This window comes from Micropterus salmoides, unplaced genomic scaffold (genome assembly GCF_014851395.1).
Source record: "Micropterus salmoides isolate LMB-PRFRI ecotype aquatic unplaced genomic scaffold, ASM1485139v1 Ms_hic_scaffold_2, whole genome shotgun sequence".
Lineage (NCBI taxonomy): Eukaryota > Metazoa > Chordata > Actinopteri > Centrarchiformes > Centrarchidae > Micropterus > Micropterus salmoides.
This window is the reverse complement of record NW_024041150.1, coordinates 30,819,481-30,847,366: the sequence shown is the minus strand read 5'-3', so window position 1 is coordinate 30,847,366 and position 27,886 is coordinate 30,819,481. Positions and strand designations below refer to the sequence as shown.

At 39.1% G+C, this 27,886-nt stretch overlaps 2 protein-coding genes across 5 annotated transcripts in view; both read right to left on the bottom strand.

Annotated features, from left to right (window-relative positions):
* arhgef40 (Rho guanine nucleotide exchange factor (GEF) 40) overlaps positions 1 to 6,841 on the bottom strand; it is a 43,415-nt gene extending 36,574 nt beyond the window's left edge. The window contains exon 1 of the mRNA XM_038731231.1: positions 6,571 to 6,841. Coding sequence (XP_038587159.1) covers positions 6,571 to 6,573 — 3 coding nt within the window. The 5' untranslated portion in view covers positions 6,574 to 6,841. The remainder of the gene's footprint in view (positions 1 to 6,570) is intronic.
* Positions 6,842 to 9,202: 2,361 nt separating this feature from the next.
* LOC119913313 (flocculation protein FLO11-like) lies at positions 9,203 to 27,088 on the bottom strand. 4 transcript variants are annotated; one of them, XM_038732718.1, is made up of 7 exons: positions 26,827 to 27,088; positions 14,086 to 15,230; positions 13,733 to 13,924; positions 13,510 to 13,605; positions 13,001 to 13,136; positions 12,703 to 12,843; positions 9,203 to 10,484 (listed from the first exon to the last, which is right to left on the bottom strand). In XM_038732718.1, the coding sequence occupies exons 2-7, from the start codon at positions 15,226 to 15,228 to the stop codon at positions 10,402 to 10,404; spliced, it is 1,791 nt and encodes a 596-aa protein (XP_038588646.1). In that variant the 5' UTR covers positions 15,229 to 15,230; positions 26,827 to 27,088; the 3' UTR covers positions 9,203 to 10,401. The 4 variants fall into 4 exon arrangements, 3 of the variants coding, with proteins under 3 accessions (XP_038588646.1, XP_038588644.1, XP_038588647.1); XM_038732716.1 differs by lacking the exon at positions 26,827 to 27,088 and adding an exon at positions 15,908 to 17,293; XM_038732719.1 differs by lacking the exons at positions 9,203 to 10,484; positions 26,827 to 27,088 and adding exons at positions 11,588 to 12,584; positions 15,908 to 17,290.
* Positions 27,089 to 27,886: the final 798 nt, after the last annotated feature.

Sequence of the window (27,886 nt, the reverse complement as noted above, 5' to 3'; positions counted from 1 at the left end):
GGCTACTTGTGTTTGGAGAGCTGCCCTAAAACCAATTCTATACATATTAGCATCACATTATATATTTCTGCAACTAATAAAAAGAAAAAATAATTTTGAGACTGGATGATAGCTAAACTCAGTGTAGTTGATTTAGTAACAAGCTCGCTAGCTTGCAACAATATTTGGTTTGGATGTGTGATGCGCAATTGCACGCCACTCAGCATGCCTTTCAACGGGATATACACACACAGCTAAAATCCAAAGAATGGAATTTCTGTCTGGAAGCACAATCATTCAAACACACTGGGAATGATAGAGAGTGGAACAGAGTGATGCTTTTCCACCAAACCACAAATGTGAATATTTCTTATTTCCCCCCCAAAAAATCATGGTAATGGGTTTTAGCAGCACAGTCATGCCGTGGGTTTTGTGTGGGTAAGAGGTCAAGTTGATTTACTTGACCTACCTCTCTAACCTGGATATTCCAGTGCCAGTGCATCTAATACAATTAGTCACTCTTCTTTTCAATCACAGACCCATATGTGCAACTGAAACAAAGCAGCACTATTGAAATTTGTAAATTACATTTCCTTTCAGACTCCAAGACAGAAATAGTGTAAAAGCCGGTGCCTCTTTTTTAAGAGACTATAGGTGTAATTCAGTTACTCTTCACTCGTACTATAATGTAACGCAATGAATCTGGAATAGAGGCTTTGTTTTTATGTACTGCATGCTACTAGCACAATGTCCGGTGTCCTTGGAGAATTAGCTGTACACACGTTATCACCAAATAAAACCAAACGAGAAAGATGACGAAGAACAGATCTCAGTTAGCAGCTTGACAAGAAACATGACAGCTCATTTAAGGCATGATAAGATTAGCTTTCGCCAGAGAAGTGCATGATTTGCTAAACAAGTTAATGACTTGTTCTTGAGTGATAACTTACTGAAACTAGAATATGTCTAACAAAACAAACGTCATCAATCTGGTAAAAGGTGTACAGAACTGAAACTACTGTTTAGAGTCTTTTTTTTTTTACCAAAGAACTACGGACGTCTGCTAGGTAAAATAGTACTAATACAAAATTAGAGGTTAAATACTGAGTATTACCTCTGAACCTACAGTACATGCAGAGTCAAGTGCAACATTGCAGTTTTTATAAAACAGTTTATGAATTTACCATAAGCATAGTCCATGACGTATTGGAGAAAACCATGTATCTCCAAATTTGGTGATTTTGAATGTTTCAGAAAAACTAAAGGGTTAAGTGTTCCTTTATGAGAAAATGTTCCTATTTCTTAAACTAAATTAACCTTTTAAAAACCCACTGGAGTGCACTGACACAAAGCTGAAAAACAGGACTGTTTTCTCTGCTCATGACAAGTCAGCATTTTGATGATACTTGGTTCTCACAGGACACTGGCAGATGATATTTATAGATATGATATTTATATAATATTGAAAATTAGAGAAGTTGTCACATGACCAAAGTTTATATCATTACAAGCAAGCTGCCTCCATGACAACAAAGCAAACTCCATCCAAAAGACGAAGTGACACAAAGTTAAAACCTCTGGGAAAAGATTGTAAGTGGACCTTGACTTAAGCTTTTCTTTATAAAACTGTAAAAATAATTTTACAACTGACCACAAGCCGCCCTGTGGCAAAGGGTTTTTTGTTGTTGATTTTGACTTGGCTCCGGCTTTCATCTACTGACTGTTCTGGCTATGTACAATTACAACGTTGGGCAGCAACTGCAAAGAAATATGTCCTGTTTTCAAAGCTACTAGTCACAATGTCGCAGGTGACATCTTACTCACATAGTCCACTGTAATTTACAGTCTGTGGTCATTACATCACAGGAAAAGTGTGTGTGTGTGTTCATCCGGCATGTGAAATGTCAGTGAGTGTGTACCCTCATGTTTGTGTCAAATATGGACAGAGAGTACGGAACAAGGGTATTGAATTCTTGCGTCAGACTTCCCGTCTTTCTGTCCTGTCTGTAGACTGAAATGGAAGAGGCAGCAGTAGTCGTCAAAACAGATGCTTGGCACAAAACAAAACAAAAACAGAGATAGATAAAGAAATCTCTAGAAAAAGAAAACTGTAATAAAATTGAGAAGTCAAGGGTAAAGCAAAAAAGTGGGAACTCAAGTGGTTTTGGAAGATATATACTTGAACTGAACACTTAAAACTTCATGCCAGTTCAGCTTATTGAAGTGTGAGTGAACTGAGAAACTGAGATTGAGATTGAAAAAGGGACAGGGTGACAGTGAGACATTGAGAAAACCAGACAGCCCTACAGAGATCAAGGGTTCAGACAGAAAAAAGGAAAGGAGAAAAGAAAGAGGAGGAGGCTGACCGGTGGGAGAGATCGATGGGAAACAAGAGCAGCAGCAACCATGATAGAAACCAGATGTAGACCCATACAGTACATAAAGGAAGGAGTAAGAGAGGAAGAGCGAGAGAGCCGAAAGGAGTTTGGAGAAGGTGGGCGTGATAGAAAATGACATGACTGGGAGAAAAAAATTAGAAAGACTCCAACAGAAAAAGAGGGAAGAGAAAATAACAGTGGAGGTGAAGAGAGGAGACAGGAAAAAGAAAGTGGCAGACAGACAAACGGAAAGCAGGATGAAGAGGAAGAAAGAGGGAGGCCTGACACTGATTTCCTTCCCTAAAATCTTCCTGTATAATCTGACCTGACCTACAGTAGGTCAAACAGCTAGCCGGGATTGTTATAACCTACTTAAGTGCTACAGTCTGTCGCTGAATAGAGTAAAGGCAAGTTTTACAGCAGATGAGATTTCACACAACACTCGTGTGCAAGGTTATTTATAAATGTGAAAAATGAGCATGGTATTTTTTCACATTAGCAACATACTATGCCAGTTTAATAAAGACAAGAGCAGTCACACAAACAGGTTGTTAACAAGCTTACAGTTTTGTCTTATTTTTATAAAAGCACATTATATGTAGGTAAAACTGAAAGTGACCATGCCTGGTTTGTTGGTAGTAATCCCTCATTTCACACAAAAACTGTTGAACAAGGTTGACGTTAACAAAGGACAATCTGCTTAATAAATTTACAATTTCTATAATAAGTTTGACTAACACAAGGTTTGTTTACAACCTGTATAATCGTATGCTTTTTATTAGAGATCCAATAACACTGAAATATTAGGACCTCAAAAAGCTGATATTGGGAGCATTCATATGGAGTTGTATTTCTGGCCACCTAGCTACCAGCTCACCAGCTAGTTGCTAACTTTGTTTCTCTGCCGTTTGACTTCTAGGCAGGTAGTGTTTAAAGGGTTTATCAGAATGTTTCCAGTGAAAACAGCTTTCTGCTGAGGCGAAGCTAATGACAGCAGTGATACAGTTGTGAGCAATGAGCTAAAATATGCTAAAATGCTCCATAGAGCTGAGGGGAACTGTGACTGTGGGTTTATCCCATTAAACATAATCATTTGATGCAGTGGTAGTGTGAAAACATTGATTAGCTAGCTTTAACTCAAGATTTAATGATTTATACAGTATCTCACAAAAGTGATTACACCCCTCACATTTTTGTAAATATTTGATTATATCTTTTCATGTGACATCACTGAAGAAATGACACTTTGTTACAATGTAAAGTAGTGAGTTTACAGCTTGTATAACAGTGTAAATTTGCTGTCCCCTCAAAATAACACATCACACAGCCACTCATTTATAAACCACTGGCAACAAAAGTGAGTACACCCTTAAGTGAAAATGTCCATATTGGGCCCAAAGTGTCAATATTTTGTGTGGCCACCATTATTTTCCAGCACTGCCTCAACCCTCTTGGGCATGAAGTTCACCAGAGTTTCACAGGTTGCCACTGGAGTCCTCTTCCACTCCTACATGACAACATCATGGAGCTGGTGGATGTTAGAGACCTTGTGCTCCTCCACCTTCTGTTTGAGGATGCCCCACAGATGCTCAATAGGGTTTAGGTCTGGAGGCATGCTTGGCCAGTCCATCACCTTTACCCTCAGCTTCTTTAGCAAGGCAGTGGTCATCTTGGAGGTGTGTTTGGGTCGTTATCATGTTGGAATACTGCCCTGCAGCCCAGTGTCCAAAGGGAGGGGATCATGCTCTGCTTCAGTATGTCACAGTACATGCTGCCATTCATGGTTCCCTCAGTGAACTGTAACGACAGCCATGCAGACCAATTTGATACAGTGTGCAGCGTATGACCCCCCACCCCTTTAACCTCTGCAGCAATGCTGGCAGCACTCATACGTCTATTTCCCAAAGACAACCTCTGGATATGACTCTGAGCATGTGCATTCAACTTCTTTGGTCGACCATGGCGAAGTCTGTTCTGAGTGGAACCTGTCCTGTTGAACCGCTGTATGGTCTTGGCCACCGTGCTGCAGCTCAGTTTCAGGGTCTTGGCAATCTTCTTATAGCCTAGGCCATCTTTATGTAGAACAACCATTCTTTTTTTCAGATCCTCAGAGAGTTCTTTGCCATAAGGTGCCATGTTGAACTTCCGGTGACCAGTGTGATGGAGTCTGAGAGTGAACACCAAATTAACACACCTCCTCCCCAATTCACACCTAAGACCTTGTAACAAGGGAAAATGCCTAATTGGGCCCAATTTGATCATTGTCCTCACTTAGTTGCCAGCAGTTTAGACATTAATGGCTGTGTGATGTGTTATTTTGAGGGAAAAGCAAATAACACTGTTTTAAAAGCTGTACACTCACTACTTTACATTGTAGCAAAGTGTCATTTCTTCAATGTTGTCACATGAAAAGTTATAATCAATTATTTACAAAAATGTGAGGGCTGTTCTCGATTTTGTGAGATACTGTAGCTATATTCTGGATTATGGGGCAAAATGTGATGAAGACCACGACTGAAGGCAAACGAAGAAACCGCATGGAATCTCAATAGAGGTGGCAATGAAATGGCCATGAGCAGCAAATCGCTATGTTGGAAAGTAGCCATCCTTGGTGTGCATTCAATGTTTGTCAGAGAATCTTGACAATCACAGGAAACGGAAAAGTTAAAGAACGATTCCTGTGATTGACAGCATTGCTGACCCTGTCCGGATTGTTTTAGTGCTCTTATCTCCACCCGCCTGGTACTTCAAGCAGGTTAAAACCAGCACAGACAATTGTTGTCAGACTTTGTTTTTTGGCACGAATGTAAGACTGGTACATCCCATTAGTGTTTCAAAATCTCAGCAGGCAGAGGGAATGGAAATACCCTCTGCCACATATTCTTGGAAAAAGGAGCACCATTGCATGTGTCACTGTAATGTCTGACTCTGTTTGCTGATGCATTTTAATAACGGTGACATGTGCATGTAATAGCAGCCAAGTTTGTCCCTGAGCGAGTGTGTATGCATGCAATCATTCCTCGTGGGTGAAGTGTTTTGGACACGTATTGGGGAGGTTGTTAGTTCCCTCATACAGGTTGTTGCAGATTTTTAAATCCACCCTTCAGAGCCTGGTGTCATACACCTATGACTTTGCTGTAACTCTGAGTTTTTGTATGTACATCTGTTAGTTTTCCCTCCTAAACTTCCCCAACTAGTTCTTGAGAAAGATGAAACTATACTGCACATGTTCTTCCCCCCCTGAAGTCCATGCCATCCCTTGTTCCCCCTTTCTCTCACTTTTTTCCCTTTTTCTCTCTCTCCCCTTTTCTCCCAGGTCCAATGTGGAAAATGCGGCATCACTGAAACCACCGTTGCTGCCGTCCAAGACTCCTAAAATAAAAAGTAACCCTACCCTCCTCTTTTATTCTGCTCTTTCCCACTCCAGCTCTCGCTTTCTCTCTTCTTTCTCTCTTCCTCTCTCTGCCAAACTGCTCCACCCTGCCCAAGGCACAGGAGCAGGATCATGATCTAAATCTCTCTTTGCTGATTTCTTTCATTCCTAATGCAATTTATCTTCTCACATGTGCATAATGGATAAATGTGTCATATGTCTGCCTGAATCATCTCTCTGTCTGTCTGTCACTGATCAGACCATAAGTGGGTGGGGATGGTAAACAAAATCCCTAGAGATGCAACAGAAAGCGCTTTTGCTTTTGTGAAGCCCCCGATTCCCCCAGCAAGTCAACCACAAACATCACCAACGTCACACAACTTAAATCATGTCATTATAATTTGCGGCCACTGGGATCTGACAACTTTGCAAGTTGTAACTGCTGACTAAACTCTTTCCCAAATCAAATACATGCCTTTATGAGAAGTTAATGTAAAATATAAAAGTACTGCTGTTTGGGGGGTTTGAAGGACATGTGGAAGTCTGGATATTTGTAAAATGTAAAAAAAAGACTATGCAAATCTTAAAAATATACTGTGAAGGCTAAAATACTTAAAATGTCACATTGCCACAGGTCAAAAACAGAAAACCCTATGATAGCAGCCCTTCATAGCAAAGATCGTTTTGTTTTATATATACAGATTCCCGAACATGAACAATTTGAGTCCCAGAATGAGTTTGGAAATATTTTCTGAACGTGAACACCGTGTCTAGAAAAGTTTGATTTCTATCATCCTCCAGATAAACGAGTTCCCCTTAGCTTAAAAAAGGGGGACTTACCATGACTTCAGGCAGGAATTCCTACATAGTCATCAGCTCCTTTCCTGTATTTGCTTCCTCTCCGCATTCTCTGCAAAAAACTTCTCTCAGTTTTTATCAAACAGCCCCCATTACGTCCTTAGAGTGATTTTTCTTCAAATCTTTCTTCGCGTACGTTTTCAGCGCGTGAACAGTACTCGCCTCTCCCCCTCTCTCACTCTCCGCTAAATTTCACAGCCTGGGAATGTCCAAGCTACATTTTTTCCCTTTCCCCTCTCCGTCTGCCCGGCAGTCCAACGCACTCCCACCTCCCTCCCTCCACTCCCCTCTCCTCCTCTCACCTAACAAGAGCACTACAGTCCCTCTCTGCACTCAAACTTTCCACCTCCCCACTGGAGTAACTTAAATGAATAGACAATGAAAAGCTCTTACCCCACCCAGCCGTAATTGCAAAAGCACCCCTCTGATGTTTTATTGTTCAGTTACTGATGAAATTAGGCATTCTTTATTCTCGGTGGAACATAATTAAGTGTATTTGTAATTGAAAATAGCTACTCAAATAATAACTGCTAAAATGGGTCTGTTTCTGCACGTGTTTCCGGTATAACATATAATAGATAGCCTATGTTCCATAGTGTCATACACAAAAAAATAAAAGGGAACAAACGTGCCAAATTTGAAAGAAGTGATTTTTTAGCAGAATGGATTTACCTCCACCAGAACATTGCAAAAATTTTAAGTTGTCTCATCTTTCATTTATGGGTCATTGAAATTGCCCTTTTGCCACACATGACATTAAAGAAGGGTTAAAGGGCAACTCCAGTAATTTAGTATTGTGCTTCCACAACATGCAAGAGACACTTTTAGTTCCAAGGATGGATCAAGCTCCAGTGCTGGATCCCACATTTCCGGACCATAATGCAACTAAATGCAACCTGGTCTCATTTCATTAAGTTTCACCAGTTTATACCTCCGCATCGAGTCTATGCCACGTGCCGACGTGAGCATTTATGCTGGTGCGTTGGTGTCAGCGTCTCTCTGCAATTACACTGGCAAAACATTAGTTGGGAAAGGTGATTTGAGAGCCATAGGCTATGGTGTAGATTTGACACTTAAGTGTAAACTGGCCTTTAGACTTCCCCTACCTAGTAAATGCAGCATGCATATGCCCAGTGTACATGAATGGCCCTTTGACATCCTTTCTTTAGTCTTATAAAATATAGACGGAGATCTATTCTGATCCGCAGCTAAAACACTGGTGTGAGATTTTTTTCTTTTTAAAAGTGACAAAAACAAAAATGTAGTAGTGTGGATGTAAGATTTACATTATGCACACAGTCTAAATTAAAACGTGCCATGTGACAATACAGTGTTTAATTTTCTGGAAATCACACAGTAACAGACTCTTGCCTGGAAGTTATAAAGGGATTGAAAGCAATGTAAATGTCCTGTGACACATCAACTCAAGAAAACGATTAGGTTAACTTTGCCATTTTGTTAATGAAATACTCAAGTCACCTACTATCCTTAAATAGATAATTTAAAGTTCATGCCATTGCACAGTTTTATGACCTTCCGTGTATGCCATGTGTTAATGCAATCCACTACACCTATTGGGAAAAATGTTTATACTATGTTGATGGAGACGTGCTTGCACTATACATAAGCAACATTTTGGGTTTGAGTTGCCATGACTCACACAGTTTCTCATGTCTTTTATGGTTTTATTGCCCCATAATGGTGCCACACTAGTTGCTAAACTGAGCCTCCATGGTTTCGGGTTAGACCGCTGCAATGACTACAGTCACTTTTGAACAGCCACTACAGTGGTTCAACAGCGCCCCCTTGTTTATATGTAAAATATTGCAATAATGGAAAAGTAGTTGCTGGAAAAGGAGCTTGCTGTTAACAGAGGCGATCTTCTATTAGAGTCTGTCTTCATCATTACTCATCAGATCATTTAGTTCATTATGGAATTAATAGATAAATATTACTATAAAAGATGATGGCAAACATATGCCCCTTGCTTGACTCTGTTAAAAATTATCTTTAAAAATATGCAATTTGTTTCTGGCTCAGTTACATAAAAAAAAGGAGTAACAACATTCCTTACCATGTGTCTGAAGTATATGACATTTTTACCTGATTGTTTCTAGTTTATCAAAAACATAAAGAAAAGTGATCAAACAAAAGTGTGGGAAGTGTGGGAATGAATCAAGCGAGATATCTTAAATGCACAGGGACATATTGGATTTGCGAAAGCATTTGATCAAATTGAATAGAAGGATAGAAAACTTCGAATTTCTAGGTGAAAGTCGTGAAACCTGGCAAGAAGGACTTTTTGCACCTTTAAACCCACAGGATTGGGCAACTCCTTATAATTTAAACATGTGTCCTTGTTGTGTTTTTAATGCTTCCTCTGTATAATGGTGCCTTTTTAAAATGTTCTGTTACAGTAGGGTAATTAAATAGGAGGGTTTAACTATAGCAATGAACTGCAACTGCAGCGATGCAAGTGTATAACCTGAGCAGGTAGATAAAACTCCCACAGTTCAACATTGCTGAGGCCATAACCGGCTGACAAATGTTTATTTCCATATTTATTTATGTTTATGTATTTATGTACATTTAAATACATGTTTATGTATTTATGTTTTTCCTGTTTGATTATTAACATGAATTCTACTCAATTCAACAATTCAATAATTTTGCTTTATTTGCACTGTCTACAAAGGTTTATTTATTTTAGCATATTATGAAACACTAACACAACATGGAAACTGATAAGTTCTTTCCTACCTCAAGGTCAATCAGACAATTGCAGAAAAATATGCACCAGTATCACATTTTCTGTTGTTTGATTCAAAAACTAAGTTTCTTGTAGTGAACATTGCTATTAATAGTTCAGTTCTGCATTTCACATCTCCATGATCTTTCTCACATTTCAAAACCAGATGACGTGATAAAATATTACAACATTAAGGCAAGGAACTTTACAGCTACATGGACTGTACATCTTACTCAGTGGTAAAACACATCATACATACAATTTGATTTTATAGTATGTAGGAATGCCAGTTCACACATTTGTATAGTCACTACTTATGTTGAGATTATAATGTATGAATTAATAATGTTTTTTTTAATTTAATCAGTGGTTTACTGCATTGCCAAGATTTCTTAGTTCATCTCAAATATGGGAATACTGTTAACAAAAACCACACAAACAATTAGAAAATAAACAATAAGAAAGAACAGGCTCTTAGCTGAGAAAAGGTGACAATCTTGGTCTCAGCTAACTCTCAGAGGTCAAGAGATATCGAGTCATCTGCCCTCCATCAGACTGATGGTTACATGAGATTACAGTGAGAGAAACCCACATGTGATGGCCTTGAAAATGAATGCATCAATGCATGGATGACTCTCCCACCGCTGTCACATTCCTGCCACTCAGTAGCATGTTCACAGTGGGAGGAGGGGGAGCAGTAGAAAGAGAAGAATGACAACTACTGGTACTGGAGAGAATGAATATTGCTGGTTACTGTTGATTTATGAAGAAATGATAATATTATTTCACGTACACAGGATAAGTGGTTGACGATGGATGGATGGATGGATGGATGAATGGATCATCAGCTGTGCCTGACTTTGGATATTGTAGCAACAACAATTACATGTGCATATATAACAGTCAGTTTCAGAAGCCAACAATGTATAGAACCACATCAGACATAACACAGTATTTGATAGCTAGTTCTATCTATTGGACATAATATTCAAGGACCATACCTGCCAGAGAAGCATACACATCCACTTCACATAGCGTCAGAACCTTCCAGTCTCCTGGAATGGTCACAATGACGTAGCGACCTTCCATGCCTGCACACTGGAATGTGAATACTGATGTTCCCTCCACTGATGAGATAACACCACAACTGATGGAGGGAGAGAAACATCATGTGATTTGGGGACAATTTCTCTAAAATGTAAATGGCAGCTCTTTAATGTGTAGTTGTGCTGCTGCTCTGAAGCTAAATCAGAAGAAACACATTTAAATATTCTAGTTGTTGATATTGTGCCACACCTGGGGTTTTCGATGTTATTGTACGACATTGACTTCCTAATCAGGATCTGTGTCCCCAGCAGCCTTTCAGGACAACATTGTTTTCTGTTGACGATGGTGACAGCAGTAACCTTGTGCACAGCTAGCAAGTCTACTCCCCACCAGGGGTGGATTATATCAAAGTACAGGAACAGAAGTCATCGAGTCCACTTCTACACCCACTGACAGGATAAGGGGCCATCCCAGGAGAAAATGGCCAATTCAATGACAATGCTGTTTGTTTGTCTAAGGCCGCGTATGGTCGTAGCTAACAGCTAGCCAGTTTAAATGTGTAAATTTTACATGTAAACTAATTATTTGTTTTAATTTTACTCTATGTGTCTTTTCACCTGCAAGTGACCTAAGCCATACTAGCTGTCTGTGTAACTTTTGCCTAAAGTAGCTTAAGTGGCTAGGTTACTATGTTGCTTAATTTTGATACAGCTATCAAATATATTCACCAATGTAACATATAACTGACTAAGGGGCTAATTACAGGGTCTTATTAAAAAATGAAGGCCAGTGTGACACTGATCATCTCTTTTACAAATAAATGTTTTTTCTGCTACTACTATCTACTCCCATTCAAGTTCTTACAGTTAGATCTGCTTTTCTGTAACCTACTTGTATTATGTGAATATATTATATCAACAAGGCTAAGCATGACAAATTTAATCCAAATCTAGCATTACATAACATCCATGACAGGAGCCCTACCACGTGGCCAAATATCTAAAACGTAATGAGGTACAGAAATGTTTACTCCAATTGGAGACAGCTCAAACATTGCTGGAGTCAACACATTGTAACACATTTTTCTCCCAACCATCCATTAAAATGTGGCACAAGTATGGAGAGTTGTTGCATTTGACAACAAATACCATGGACTATTCAAAGTTGTTTTTGCTGATATGACAAATTATTAATGCCACTACTTGGGTAATCAGTTTGCGTAAAGTATTTATTTGACAAACATGTAATAAAATTCAATTGTTTCCTAACACAACGAGCAAATTCAGTTTCACCAATATTCGGCATCATATACAGTATATAGCATTTTCTTTATGAGCATTTGGTCATTTTCATGTGTACTTGCACATACACGCACACACACACATGAAAATATCAGCCAATGAAGGCTTCATTGTAAAAAGATTGTTGAATTATCAACAATACATTCACACCAAAGACAATAACATCATATAATAACATAATGCAAAAACACACAAGAGGAGAAAAACATTGTTTCTTTGCTTATCTTGCGTGTGCCACAAGAAACATAACACAAGATTGTATATATATATTTATGACACACACAAAGCAAAATTATGATCCTTCATAAGGGCACATCTACTTTTTCTGAGGCTAAAATAATATCATGGTTAACAAAAATTTCATTACTTTTTGAGCTCTTTGACAAAAGTTTTGTCAGATATTTTTCTGGCATCACAGTATAATAACTGATTTCTGTAGGGGTTACAGAGAAGTTACCATGTCACGAGGTTTCTGCTTGACAGTGGTAATGTGGGCTTCAAAGTTAAACAGACCCCGAACTCAAAATGTGTATAATTGTTGAAAGCCATGTACTGGTACAGTTGATTTGGGTTTGATGTTTTTGTGATGTCTTTCTAATTCGAGTTTTAATAGTTCTTTTCATTTGTACCCAATTCTAGTCAAAGATTGATTTTACACAAGCAGAGAGTCAATGTACTTGCCTGCAAGTAAGTAGCTTGTAGGACAAATAACATTCAATGAAAATAAAATTTAAAAATGACTTTCAGAGCCTAGCTGTTTGAACAGTTTACATTCAGTGGCACATGTATATGAATAGGGAAGTTAAGGTTAAGGTTTTCTTGTCTTGACTCATGGAGGTTAAAAAAAAACTTTCCTCATAAGATGGTCAGGCCCAGCACACCCACAGTGATCAGTAGGGCTATAGGGGAGGATGGGAGAACAGACACTTTTTTCATTAGGCAGTAAACAAACTCATGTAATTCCCAGCATTTTTTGGATAACTTTTGGACAAAAACAAGCCTATCTCTCACGCTTACCTTGCGTCAGTGATTGCTGCAATGTAGTGGCGTGGACACTGGTCATGCCAGAGGTAGCGGTCTGATTGGTCACATAAGGATTTCCCAGATCTAGAAGAGGGCTCAATAATTGGACAACAGGGGTTCCTAGATTTCCATAATCTGAGATCACAACCAAAACACAAAAGGATTGCAGATTTTATTAGCAATTCTTAAGACATTATATGTGCTACTCTCAACTAAGACAGTGGATCTTAGTTGACTGATTAAAGTGCAAATGATGTGTGATTTAATGTGTATTGCTAATACGTTAGCTTACGTCTGTTGAAAGATCCAGTCAAGAATGCAAGTGCGTAAACTGTTGCTGATTTAGTAGCTGTTGGTGGTAATGTGGCAACAAATGTACACTGGATTCTGGTTCCATCGACCCTGCCCATTACTGAACTCACGTTTAGCTAGAGAGAAAGAAGAAGTGTATAAATATATCCAATATTTCTATACCATACAGATAGTGATGACTTGAATTAACGTTTGCCGTGCTATTGTTTAAGCAGCAGGTTCATAAAGGCTATGTGTGTCATTTTGTGCATACTGAGTGAACCACTGAATGTTAAGTGTCTGTTCAGTATTAGAACAAAAAGAAAATTTAATGGAAGTATAGACATAGAAATAAGGTTGATAACTAGGCTAGATCAGCTGTATCTACTGCTGTTCACATTCTTTTTTCTTTACAAAAAATTGCATGTTATAGTACAGTGTTTACATGTCAGGCAATTCATGTGTGCCATGTGTTTGCTATGTAGTCTCATTCATACTCTTAGAACTAACCTTTGTCTCAATCAGCTGGATCTTACTGAGGACAGTTGTAAAGAATCTAACAACACCGCCGTCGTTTGCACAGACGTAGGCTGAGTCATTTCCTCCCTGTGGAGCAAAACCAGAAATGGTTAATACAACCGGTTTACATGAATTCAAACAAAATTCAGGCTGTGATTGGGTCTGGGTTAGACTTCATGGTACTTTTATCTGTGACTGACAGAACTCCACATACCAGTGTGCCATCAGGTGACAGGGAGTTAGCGGTGTAGCCTGCGGATTGTCCTGAGAGTGCAAACTCAAAGTTTTGACCGCTCTGCCGCTTGACACCAATAAAGTAACATGTTGTATCACTGGAGGGGTCACAGACAGCAGGCGCGGACACACAGAGCTGTTGGGTCCCACATTCTGCCCTAGAAAGAGGTGTCTTCAAAGGAAACGGGAAACATTGAAGTGGGTGGGAAATGTGCACTTTGATTAAGTTAAACACCATAAATAACTGACTTTATATGATCTTTTTCTAATGTTTTCCACCAAGATTTATTTTTTTTATTAAATTTTATATTTTTATTTTTGGGAAATTCTCACCTGAAGATATCCCACTGGGATGATGTAGGGTGTCACTAGGGCTGCGGTCGTTGGTGCTGCTGTCATGTTTGTTTCCATTGGCGCACTTGGTGCACTTGTCGTGTTTGTTGCCATGCTCTCATCTGGTGCACTTGTCATGTTTGTTGCCATGGTCTTATCTGGTGCACTTGTCGTGTTTGTTGCCATGCTCTCATCTGGTGCACTTGTCGTGTTTGTTGCCATGCTCTCATCTGGTGCACTTGTCATGTTTGTTGCCATGCTCTCATCTGGTGCACTTGTCATGCTTGTTTCCATGGTCTCATCTGGTGCACTTGTCATGCTTGTTGCCATGGTCTCATCTGGTGCACTTGTCATGTTTGTTGCCATGGTCTCATCTGGTGCACTTGTCATGTTTGTTGCCATGGTCTCATCTGGTGCACTTGTCATGTTTGTTGCCATGGTCTCATCCGGTGCACTTGTCGTGTTTGTTGCCATGGTCTCATCTGGTGCACTTGTCATGTTTGTTGCCATGCTCTCATCTGGTGCACTTGTCATGCTTGTTGCCATGCTCTCATCTGGTGCACTTGTCATGTTTGTTGCCATGCTCTCATCTGGTGCACTTGTCATGCTTGTTGCCATGCTCTCATCTGGTGCACTTGTCGTGTTTGTTGCCATGCTCTCATCTGGTGCACTTGTCATGCTTGTTTCCACTGTCTCATCTGGTGCACTTGTCATGCTTGTTTCCACTGTCTCATCTGGTGCACTTGTCGTGTTTGTTGCCATGCTCTCATCTGGTGCACTTGTCATGCTTGTTTCCACTGTCTCATCTGGTGCACTTGTCATGCTTGTTTCCACTGTCTCATCTGGTGCACTTGTCATGCTTGTTTCCACTGTCTCATCTGGTGCACTTGTCATGCTTGCTGCCATGCTCTCATCTGGTGCACTTGTCATGCTTGTTTCCACTGTCTCATCTGGTGCACTTGTCATGCTTGCTGCCATGCTCTCATCTGGTGCACTTGTCATGCTTGTTGCCATGGTCTCATCTGGTGCACTTGTCACGCCATTTGACACTTCCATTGCAATGTATTGACTTTGAGCATAGGTTCCCACAGATATCCAGGACAGTATCACTAACAGGATGACGAGGATCAGTCTGTTGTCCATACCTAGAGTCGGTAGGGTAAGATTATTCAGTTAAATAATAAAATGTGATGCTTCACAGTGATTGTATCGGGTAAGCTGTAGAGAAATTATTTATTGGTGAAATATTTTACTGAAGTCTGTTTTAAGCTTTTCCAGATTCCGATTAACTGTTCCCAAATTTTGTATTTCCGTTTACAGTTTTCTGAATACAGTGTTTTATGATAAAGCACATTTTATCACTAAAAAGAGTGTCTAATTATGAGATTGATGAATAACATTTCAACACTTAAATAAGAAAGTATTCCAGATGTTATGAATATCGATGAAGTTGATGTAACACAATACCACAAATAAAGTACTCGAGTACTGAGCTTCACATTATAACATTCCATAATTCACTGTATGTGTGGTCGGAGAAGTTGAGCCCCGACCTTGGTGAAACACCGATACAGAGAGCAGAGGACACAAGAAAACTCATAGGTCTCATTTGTTGTTTCCCCAAATGTTTTTGGCTGCTATGTAGTGTTAGCTAAATATATAGGTAATAGTGATGTTATGTAGTTGCATGTCACTACTACCTACAGCCAGTGTAAATGTAAAATTTATATTTCATTAATTTCATCTTCACAGCATGGTCTTGGTCCATGGTCAGAAATAATTTATGAATAGATTTAATGACTTGCATATAGTTTTAGCCTACCTGAAGATATTCTTGTCTTCGGTTCAGTGAGGGTGAAATTGTGTTAGGAAGCAAAAAGATGTGCACTTTCTTGAAATGAGGATCCAGTGTAGTTTTACTCTCAGCTGTAATTTACAGGTGGACTGCTGGTACTTCTGATGTTCTTAACAGGATCCCAGGTAAAGATGTGACACCTGTTCATTCTGAGCAGCTATTTAAACTAAGGGAGGAAAGTAAGGGTGGGGAAGAGTCAAGGTATCAGAGCAAAAAGAAAAAAACTTGATGTGACGTTTTGTAGAGAATGGGGTGGGGAATTGGAGCTTAAGGGTGTATGTGATGGAAACCACACATGCATTTTCCCATGTCTTTGCTCATTTAACCCTCTACGTCCGTGAGAGTTTAGTTTACCAAATGCATATTTCCTTGAACTCACAGTTTTTGTACCTGATTTATATGATAAAGATAAGGAAACATGCTAATTTTAGTGTGTAGAGTCATTCTGAGTAGTTATCTGATATAGCAATAATACAGCAGTGTTATGTAAAGCAACTTCATATTTTTTACAATTTTATTTATAAAAAATATGAACCATAATACTAAGGGTTTTAAGTTTGAGATTAATTTAATGAATCTCAGAGATTTGAATGGACAGGTAGGGCTCATCTGACTAACTCCAAATGTTATTAGTCAGTGATTTGTAACTAAAGTAAGATACATCAAGCATCGTTCAGTATTGTAAATGCTGTTTAGTTATTAAAGTAGTTTTAGCATGTTCCACTCAGCAGTGTCAAGTGGTTCTCAAATGTCCCAGATGGCTCCCTCTCATTTTAAAAGACAGCCACCCTGTGACTTTCCATTTACATCCTCCAGCAGTGCAAAAATGTATTTTTGCCATAAGAGGTAACAACATTCAAAACACAGACAATATGACATTGTACATGTGTGCATGTTTAAAGTACCATGGGTTTGTATACAAAACCAGTTATGTGACTATTGAAACAATGCCAAGAACTGGTTTGTCAGTGGCAGTGCAATCTCTCCTGTTTGCTTCAATATCTCAATTGTGTTCTGTGGTTTATTATAAACCTTTTCCAGCCATCCCTATTGAACTGGCAAATCTGAACTTTATTTATAGCACCCTTAAAACAACCAATTCACTTTACACAGTAGTACAACAAATGTTCAAAGAAAGAAAATTGTCAGGGAAGTGGAATATGTTCTGGTATAGGACAAAACTAACACAAACTAATGAATGAATATCAAATGAAATCAAAATATTTTTTATATTGTGAAAACTTCTTGATAGTCAAAATAAACTCATGATAATTAAATATTAGTGCATTCTTTCTTGCATTTGTTATAATTCTAGTGTGCCAGTTGGCTTTATTCTGCTTTCTTTAAAGCTATCTGCACTTACAGGTGCCGGTCATATAATTAGAATATCATCAAAAAGTTGATTTATTTCAGTAATTCCATTCAAAAAGTGAAACTTGGATATTATATTCATTCATTACACAAACACAGATATATTTCAAATGTTTATTTCATTTAATTGTGATGATTAAAACTGACAACTAATGAAAATCCCAAATTCAGTATCTCTGAAAATTAGAATATTACTTAAGACCAATACAAAAAAAAAGGATTTTTAGAAATGTTGGCCAACTGAAAAGTATGAAGATGAAAAGTATGACCATGTACAGCACTCAATACTTAGTTGGGGCTCCTTTTGCCTGAATTACTGCAGCAATGCCGTGTGACATGGAGTCGATCAGTCTGTGGCACTGCTCAGGTGTTATGAGAGCCCAGGTTGCTCTGATAGTGGCCTTCAGCTCTTCTGCATTGTTGGGTCTGGCATATCACATCTTCCTCTTTACAATACCCCATAGATTTTCTATAGGGTTATGGTCAGGCGAGTTTGCTGGCCAATTAAGAACAGGGATACCATGGTCCTTAAACCAGGTACTGGTAGCTTTGGCACTGTGTGCAGCTGCCAAGTCCTGTTGGAAAATGAAATCTGCATCTCCATAAAGTTGGTCAGCAGCAGGAAGCATGAAGTGCTCTAAAACTTCATGGTAGACGGCTGCGTTGACCTTGGACCTCAGAAAACACAGTGGACCAACACCAGCAGATGACATGGCACCCCAGACCATCACTGACTGTGGAAACTTTACACTGGACTTCAAGCAACATGGATTCTGTGCCTCTCCTCTCTCCCTCCAGACTCTGGGACCTTGATTTCCAAAGGAAATGCAAAATTTACTTTCATCAGAGAACATAACTTTGGACCACTCAGCAGCAGTCCAGTCCTTTTTGTCTTTATCCCAGGCGAGACGCTTCTGATGCTGTGTCTTGTTCAAGAGTGGCTTGACACAAGGAATGCGACAGCTGAAACCCGTGTCTTGCACACGTCTGTGCTTGGTGGTTCTTGAAGCACTGACTCCAGCTGCAGTCCACTCTTTGTGAATCTCCCCCACATTTTTGAATTTTGTTTCACAATCCTCTCCAGGGTGGGGTTATCCCTATTGCTTGTACACTTTTTTCTACCACATCTTTTCCTTCCCTTCACCTCTCTACTAATGTGCTTGGACACAGAGCTCTGTGAACAGCCAGCCTCTTTAGCAATAACCTTTTGTGTCTTGCCCTCCTTGTGCAAGGTGTCAATGGTCGTCTTTTGGACAGCTGTCAAGTCAGCAGTCTTCCCCATGATTGTGTAGCCTACAGAACTAGACTGAGAGACCATTTAAAGGCCTTTGCAGGTGTTTTGAGTTAATTAGCTGATTAGAGTGTGGCACCAGGTTTCTTCAATATTGAACCTTTCCACAATATTCTAATTTTCTGAGATACTGATTTTGGGGTTTTCATTAGTTGTCAGTTATAATCATCAAAATTAAAAAGAATGAACACTTGAAATACATCAGTCTGTGTGGAATGAATGTATACATTATACAAGTTTCACTTTTTGAATGGAATTACTGAAATATATCAACTTTTTGATGATATTCTAATTATATGACCAGCACCTGTACTTCTGGTCTACAAACAAGTTGATCTGTATATGGAACAATCTTACGTCATTTAAGGTATAAGACGTTCAGGGTTTAATAAGACATAACACATAAGACAAATGCTATGTGATAAAGCGTGGGCTACATTATTTAGCGGTGCAATATTGTGAAATTTTGAGATTATGTTCTTAAATGTGTTTGCAAAGCGTTAAACAATTATGCTGTAGTTGAAAACACTGCACAGCAACAAGAACCTGCTCAGGGTCCAAAATGAATATCTGCCAAGAGCCAAATGTGGGTCCATGTGGCTGTTAAGTAGTTTGGAATCACAGCAGAGGGTCAGGTTTATGTTGCTGTGTTTTTACTAGCTGAGTGTAATGTGACCCTCACTGTCAATTGTACCTATCTTGACGTCAGCAAATCAAAGCACGTCTGAACTCAATACTTTGCCTTAAAACTGTGTGCTACACATCACCATAACATGAAAATTGCTCTATTAGGCCGGCAGAAACTATCAAGTCAGTCATTAAAGCTAAGAGTAAGTGACCACAATACAGTGCGTTTCACGCTTGTAAATGTTGCATTATTATATTTCTTTTGTAATTTACCAGTACCAATATGGTGGCATGGTGGTGCAGTGCTTAGCGCTGTTTCCTCATAGCAAGAAGGTTGGGGGTTCAAAACCTGGCCTTTCTGTGTGGAGTTTGCATGTTGTCTGCGTGGGATTTCTCTGGGTCCAGTCAGTGCTGTTGACCTGCAGAGGATGAATTTCACTACATGTATGTAGTGACAATAAAGTACATTTATATAACCATAAGCTTAAAGGAGCAATAGTTTCAGTGGTCACTAGCGGTCCAGTTTTCAGATTGCAACCTGGTGTGTGATGTAATTCTTGTCTGGCCTGCCTGTTTTCTTATTTTTTTATCCTTACATGGAGTTGTGTTGGAGTCTGTGTTGTGCTGTGTGTACAATACAGAATCAGAAGACAAGAGGCTCCAGAGCATGCATGCTGGAAAATCCGACCCGGAGTCTTCACATAGGATTAGGCATACATGTCTGAGGTCACAGAAAAACCTAGTAAGGGGATTGTTTTTATGTGACATTACAAACCCTTCACACAAAGGCAATAAAAAGGTGATACTGGTACAAAGGATAGTAATATGTGTTTAAGAAATATTGCGAGCCAGGTTCAGATGTGATGAAGACTTAACATAGCATGGTTTATTGAGTCTGGCCGAGGAGATACAGTGCCAGCATACAACATGTTGTACAACAATTGCCAACACCAAATCTGAAATATAACATCTTTTGAATGTAATGCTATAAAGCCCTACTGTTTTGATTTCGTATTGAATACATACCTACCCAGCTTTACAGGAACAGTATTGATCCTTAAAGAGGTGGTATTATGGTTTTTGGCTTTCTCCCTCTCCTTTATTGAGTTATATATCTTTTTTGTGCATGTAACAGGTTTGCAAAGTGAAAAAGCCCAAAGTCCAGCCCAAAGGGAGTTCCCATCTCCCACAGAAAACACTGCTCTGAACTGCCTGAAAACAGCTCGTTTGTAGTCCAGCCTTTACTTCCTTTACTTGTGATGTCACAATGAAAGTACGTGCCATAATGCTAGCTGAGCGACTAGTCCGACACACCCTCAAAAGCTGTTTACCGTCTTTTCGCTGACCCGCCTTTCTCTGTTTCTGATTGGCTAGTAGTCCTTAACTAGGAACTGTGCAACAAAGATCATTCAGAGACAAAATGTATCACTCCATAGCTAAAACGAAGCATTCAACACAGGGTGAAAAGAGGAGCTGCAGCAATGTGCAGTATAACAAAAAAGATGGTATTTTTTGAAAATCAAACCATGTAAACCTTTTCTGGTACAACCCCTAAATAGGATTTTGAACCTGAAAATGAGCATAATACCAGGAAGTGTAGTAGGCTAATAGAAAGTGGCAGCGCCGTGATTAAAGTCCGACATAGAATTATTTTAAATAATTTTGAAACGGATAAAATTAGGGAGGAAGTAGTTGGTTGGCCAGTGATGATGTGACATTAGCAAGTGATAAAATTTAACATATTTTGACTTGAGACTCGTCCACAAAAGTCTTCAGATTTGACTTGGACTCGAGTTGCGGTACTCAAGAACAAATGTTTATTTTTAGGAAAAGTCTGATGAGCTTGTTGTTATTCCCCTCCCTCTGTTACCTATTACCTGCCTACGTAACACATACGCGCAGCCACACGTAAGAGAGGACAACAAACCCCGGCAGCTGTTGTACCATTCATCATAAACTTTGGCTTTAAAACTTCATACAACAAGACCCAAACAACCTGTGCTTGAAGTGGAAAGAATTAGGGGTGTGACGACTTTGAGCATTAAACACTTAACTTCCTGCATTCTGGAGACATTTTCTGCAGCAATTCATGGTGGAAATGTCTTTATTTAAATGACCAGGCAATAGTGTGGTTCCAACTTTGTGCAGCTGGAGAAAAGCAACTGCAGTTGACGGTCTCTGCGCCGGCAGAGTCATTTTTGCTTAGGAAGGTTCCTAACTGAGTGAAGTGACCCAGAAGTATTTCAGAGGAAGCCATGATAAGAGCTGGTCGAATTCTCTAAAAGCTATGGAAAGGAGCCTCAATGCTTCCTTTCATATCTCCTTTAGCATAGGGTACACCAGACCATCCCTACGAAAGGAAAGGAGAGAAAGTCTCACAGTTCTTTCTTTTGGTTTCTTTTGGATTTGCTATAATCTGATGCTGTTTCAACACCGTTTTATGCTTCAGATTGTTGAAATAAGCTATAAAATGTTTTCTACAATAACAAAAAAGAGAAATCACCGACTATGACAGATAAAGGATGTTGATCACATTGGCTATTAAGCCTTTTCTCTCTCCCTAATATGCATAGCCTATGTCTTGAACTGTCAACAATAACTGAGACCCATGAGAGCTGTGTTACTGTAACGTGATTAAAGTGAGGATAATGTTGCAACGTGTAGGTTCACGTTATTTCCAGCCTCAGAAATATCATTAATTGATTTTACTTCAGTCACAGATGCTGAATAAAAGCAATGATCAAGCTGGATGACCTCTACAGTAAATGTAATGTATTATTTCAGTTTCCCACACACTGATTTACTGTTTTATTTGTGGCAGCCTGCCACATTATCAACGCTGACCGCGTTTTCTAACTATCTAAAATAAGCAGCGCATATTCGCTCAGGACCTCCCCTCGCTCGGTCGTTCCCCCTCTTTTTCTCTCTCCACAGCTGCGCAAGCATTCTCAATGTGATATAACTCCTTCCATTATTATGGATATCTATGATTGGGACGGTCTGCAAGATGGCGGAGCAAAACAACTTCCGGTTCAACCGAGGAACGACAAATAAGAGACTTGAGAAGCACCCAGAGATTAGCAGGCAGGGAGCAGGTGAGTGTCCCATAGCACCCGGAGAACCTGAAATGGAGAGGGCAGAAGAGAGTACCGGTGTTCTGATGATATATGTGAAGATAAGATGATATTTGAGAAGCTGCTTTTAAAGGCACTCTATAAAATAAATTTGATCATTATTATTATTATTATTATCTCGATAGGTAATAGGTCATAAATCGACAGAACACCGTCAGCTTGGGAGTAGTACCGGTATGCAAAATGTCCCAGTACGCCAAAGAGTAAAACATAGAGGTGACTGTATATGTATATATGTCCAAGTCTCAAGCAAGTCCCAAGTTACTGTGATGAAAGTCAAGCAAGTCACAAGTCAAGTCATATAAAATTCTTGGGAATTCAGTTTGTTTAAACAGTTTAAGAGAGGTGGCAATTCAACTGTATGATCATTTTGGAATATGTAGTGAGTGTTTCTGTTCTAACTATATTGAACTATATACAAAGGTGTTTCTATTATTTAGTCTACTATTGGCTTCACTGGTTATTGAAATAGGGTAGAAAAATAGAGTAATAGAAACATTTGTCAGTAATGGTAACCTCTTAACCATTCTAGTAAAATTAATTTAATTTTAAACATCTATTCAAAGCATATCCAAAGTTAATTAAATGCAGTTCTTAAACCATGAGTAAATACATGGTTTTGGTGATTTTCTGAAAGATAACACTCTGAAGTGTCTAACCCAAAAGTCAGAATCACTGTAAGTGCTACTGGAATTGATGAATATAAGTTTATGCACACTAAAAGTAATATATTTTTTGTTTCCATGCAGACAACTACACTGTGGGGCCACAGCATAAAGCCTTACCTAGTCCAGTTTTAAATTTTATACCAATACCATGAAAGATTCATATTTTTCACAGGTTTTTCTAAGATATGTCTTAGCTTATTTTTGTCAAAAACATCACACTGTAGATTGATGCAGATGTGTTTTTTTGCTGGTAGATCATGACCTTCCTACTTAATGCTGGATATTGTTATTTTAAGAATTTATTGGGCTACAGAAAATGCCAGTTATCGGGCTCTCGTTGGCTGTTGTAGGCTGTGAAACGGACATGTGAGCTCCTATTGGATTGAACTGGCTGTCAGTCGAGTTAAGCGGCTAATTTGAATACAAAATATAGCATTTGTTTACATCGAAATCCAAGTTTTTACGGTTATAATGATATATTAGCCACGTTCGCCGGCAAATATGAAACAATGCAGCAGCAGTCCCTGGGGATTTATTGATGGATTAATGTGTTTTGGACTAAATCTTTTTACTGGAATAGACCGTCTGGACCTTTGTCAGGTAAAACGTAAAAAGACAGTTTTTGTTGGAATATAACCGATCAGTGAATTAAGTTAACTTTACTATGAGGCTTCAAAGTGAGTTACGTCAATTTTGCTTGTACTGTTTGGTCTGACAGAGGCACTAATTGTGTCACTGATGTTTGAGCTGCAGACCTTGCACACCACTGTTCTTTTCTCCCTACTGTCATCGACAACATAATCCTTGAATGTTTGTGTTGTACTACGTAACAGTCTTTTTCTACGCCGCTGTTACGGAGATCCGGACTGCTAACGTTATGTGAAGCACACATGGTTGCAGGATTATGTGCAAATCTTGGAATGAGCGAATGCAAGTATTGTGAATGCAAGTACAGTGATTTTTTTTTAAACCAGGTCATTTTCAAGTCATCTGTCTCAAGTCTAAGTCAAGTCGAGTCTTTTGTCTGTTTTTGTCAAGCAAGTCTCAAGTCTTCCAATTTGCAACTCGAGTGCCCCACCTCTGGTTAGACACCTCATATAATAATGGTTCCCAAACTGGAGAAATAAATAACATAAATCTGAGAGGTCACCAAATAATTAAATTTAGGGATAAGAATGGGGTAAATTTACACTATGTGTCCTTGCCCCTGCCAAGAACTCTTGTCATGAAGGGTTATAAGCAGACATTGTGTCACAGTTACACAATGGTGAGAACCCAAAAGCAGAAACACAGAATACTGAGTCAGGTCATTTGAGCAAAGAAGGATTTATTAACACAACACTTGATATTGAGTGTGGGGCAGTCTGTGGCTCTGGGGAGGTTTGAGTTGTGAGACAGGAGAGAGAGCGGATACAGGCAGGAAAGCAGGAAGTGTAATCAGGCAGGAGAAGTCCAGGATCAGAGTGAAGTCTGATCCACCTTGAGAGAACACAGATCCCGGGGGAAGGATTCAGGGTCCAAGGCAAACAGAAGTGGAGGCACGAGTCAGTCCAGGGTGGAAGACTGCAGGGAAAGGAAAACAGGAAAAAGCCAAACTATGAAAGACACACAAAGCTGGCAGGGACCTGACTGGTATTTGAAGAAGAGCAGATGATGATGAGTGGCAGCCAGTAGCCCGACTCCTGCACATCTGACTCTACTCCTGTAGCAGCGTGTATGACACATTGCTTCATTTAAGGTTCCACAAGCTAAAATGGTTTGGAACCATTGACTTGTGAGATTATCAGTTCACCAAGCACAACATTTACAAATTTATATAGACCAAAAAGCTTTTTTTTTTTTGTCTCAAAAGACCACAAAACCTTATTCCATCTGTACCTTTTAGCAAAAGCGTCTTTGATATTTTTTTCAAAAGCCCTAAAGCCCTTTATATGTGTATGTGTACTATATATAGTTATGTAATGTTCTATTTTGGATTTGGTCATTATGTATTTGTGTTATAGGACCCCCTTGAAAATGAGGTGCTGCATCTCAAGGGGCTATCCTTCAATAAATTAAATTCAATAACACTGCGACTGGTGAAACAGTTGTACATATGCATAGTGTCTCCCATCTTAGCCATAGAACCTGCAGCTACTTCAGAGTTACTACAGACATCTTGATGGCACAGACACTTGGTTTTTGCAAAAACAATTGGCTACACCAGTTGGTATTATCAACATAGCTATGCCATGTGTTGTATCTGGGTAAGAGGTCAAGTTGACTTACTTATATCTCTCTCCTCTCTAACCTGTAGCTTCCAGTGCCAGTGCATCTAATGCAATTTGTCACTCTTCTTTTCCATCACAGACCCATATGTGCACGTGAAACAAAGCAGCCCGGATGAAATTTGTAAATTAGATTTCCTTTCAGACTCCCATGTCAGAAGGAGACTCCCATGTAAAAGCAGGTCCCTCTTTTTTAAAGGACTAAAGGTGTAATTCAGTTGCTCTTCATTCAGTCTACTTTATGCTAATGCACTCAGGTGTCTTGCAAGTCACTTTGGACTAAACAGTACATGCACTATAAAGGAACGCAATGAATCTAGAATAGAGGTTTTGTTTTTATATTACACATATTTCTCAGCAAATGCTAATAAAACAATCACCAGTTTTCTTAGAGAACTAGCTGTACACACACTATCACCAAAATAAAACCGAACAAGAAAGATGACGAAGAACAGATCTCAGTTAGGAGCTTGACAAGAAACATGACAGCTCATTTAAGGCAGGACGATAATAGCTTTCGACAGAGAAATGCAAGAGTATTCTGTTTGTTGAACAAGTTAATGACTTGTTCTTAATTGATATCTTACTTAAAACAAACATCATCGTTCTGGGTGAAAGTGTACAGAACTGGAATTACTGTTTAGGGGAAATATCTGGTTAAATCAATAACCAGGTATTTAGCAAATGTACTCAAACTTTGACTGGTATTACATTTGCTCATGTTCGGCTGTAGTGTGGTGTTTTTGTATGATGTGCATTGTTTGTTTGTTTTGTTGATATTTTAAAACAAATATCAAATAATTAAATGTGTGAGAGGTCAGTTCATAGTTACAAGATTGCTAATGTTTTTTATTTTAGTTTAGTAATTTCCTTCTGGTAACTGTTCTGTATTGGTTATCGGGACCTATTAGTGTGGATTTTACTATCTCTGCACCTCAGAGCACTCACCTCCAACACTCATGTCCATTCAGTATCTGAACAGCAAGGACATAACATCATTATTCCTAATTGCACTTCATGTTTACTTATTCTGATCTTTACTGAGAGATAAAAGTCTATAGGGACAGCTCAATAAATAAACTTTTTTTTTTACTGTCCTGAAAATCGCTTGTGTGGATCACCAAAATAAGGTGTCCTGGTGTGTCAGGGTCTTCTTTCCTGCTTTATTTCATGTTGGAATAAAATAATTGTTAAATATTTAACTGCCAAGTGTTCTTTATACCTTCACTTTCTTTTCATTAAATCATGCTGGAATGTTTGCTGAAATTGATTGGATGTGGCATTGACTTTTTGCCTACTAACTGACAGATCGCCTACGTATCAGGCTCACCATAGCTCTCAATTTGCTCTGCCTTGGCTCCGGCTTTCACCTGCTGACTGCCCTGTGCTATGTACGATTACAACTTGGGGCAGCAACTGCAAAGACAAATGTCCTTTTTTCAAAGCTACCACATCTTACTCACTTAATCTAATGTTATTGACATAGACAAACTCAAGTTCCCAATACCTTAAAGAAGGAGGGACTTACCGTGACTTCAGGCAGGAATTCCTAAATAGTCCTCAGCTCCTTTTCTGCATTTGCTTTCTCTCTGCATTTTCTACAAGAACTGTCTCCTTTCAGTTTTTCAGTTTCAGCCCCAAGGGCCTCCTTGAAATGATTTTTCTTCAAATTTTTCTTCACATACAATTTCAGTGCTTGAAAACAGTACTCGTCTCTCCCCCTCTCCGCTATATTTCCCAGCCAGGGAATGTCGAAGCTGCATTCTTTCCCATTCCCCTCTCCGTCTGTCCAGCTGTCCCACGCATTCCCACCTCCCTCCCCTCCCCTCTCCTCCTTTCAGCTAACAAGAACACTACAGTCCTTCTCTGCAATGTTTCCATTCCCCTCCCCAGAGGAACTTGAAAATGAATAGACAATGAAAAGCCGTTACCCCACACAGATGTAGCTAATTGCAAAAAAACTCAATAACTTCTTATAACTTCTTATTGTTCAGTTATTGATGAAATTGCACCTTCTTTATTCCTGGTGGGACATAATTAAGTCTGTAATTAAGCTTGATTTGATTAAAAGTGTACTCAAATAATAACTGCTAAAATGGGTCTGTTCCTGCACTTGTTTCGTATTTATGATAGAATATATAGGCTAATATATGTTCCGAAATGTCTCATAATGAAAGAGGACTGTTACCATTTTTACATGATAGGAAAAAAACATGCCAAGTAGTTTATTTTTAGCAGAATGGATTTTACTCCAACAGAACATTGTGAAAGTTGTAAGTTGTTCATTTAACGTTTCTGTCCTGGGATTGAAATTTCCCTTTTGCCACACATCTGACACTAAAGAAGGGTTAAAGGGCAACTCCACTGATTTGGTATTCTGCTTCCACATCATGATAGAGACACATTATAAAAGGAATGGTCAAAATTAATACTGCAGAGGTTAGGATTTGCTGACTTTTAGTCAGGTAAAAATATACATTACCGCAGTTGAGCGGCAGCAGGGACCTGGCGGTTTATAACAGTAGATGCTATAACGTTATATGGATTGGATATGCCCAACACGTTCAGTTTGTGTTCAAATCTTTCTT

Excerpts from the sequence above, each read along its gene's own strand:
- LOC119913313 (XM_038732718.1), bottom strand. The coding sequence starts at position 15,228 with ATGGACAACAGACTGATCCTCGTCATCCTGTTAGTGATACTGTCCTGG. Across the intron at positions 12,844-13,000 it reads GACTGGATCTTTCAACAGAC|ATTATGGAAATCTAGGAACC; the intron begins GTAAGCTAACGT and ends TTGTGATCTCAG. Across the intron at positions 10,485-12,702 it reads GCAGCAATCACTGACGCAAG|TTGTGGTGTTATCTCATCAG; the intron begins GTAAGCGTGAGA and ends TCCCTCCATCAG.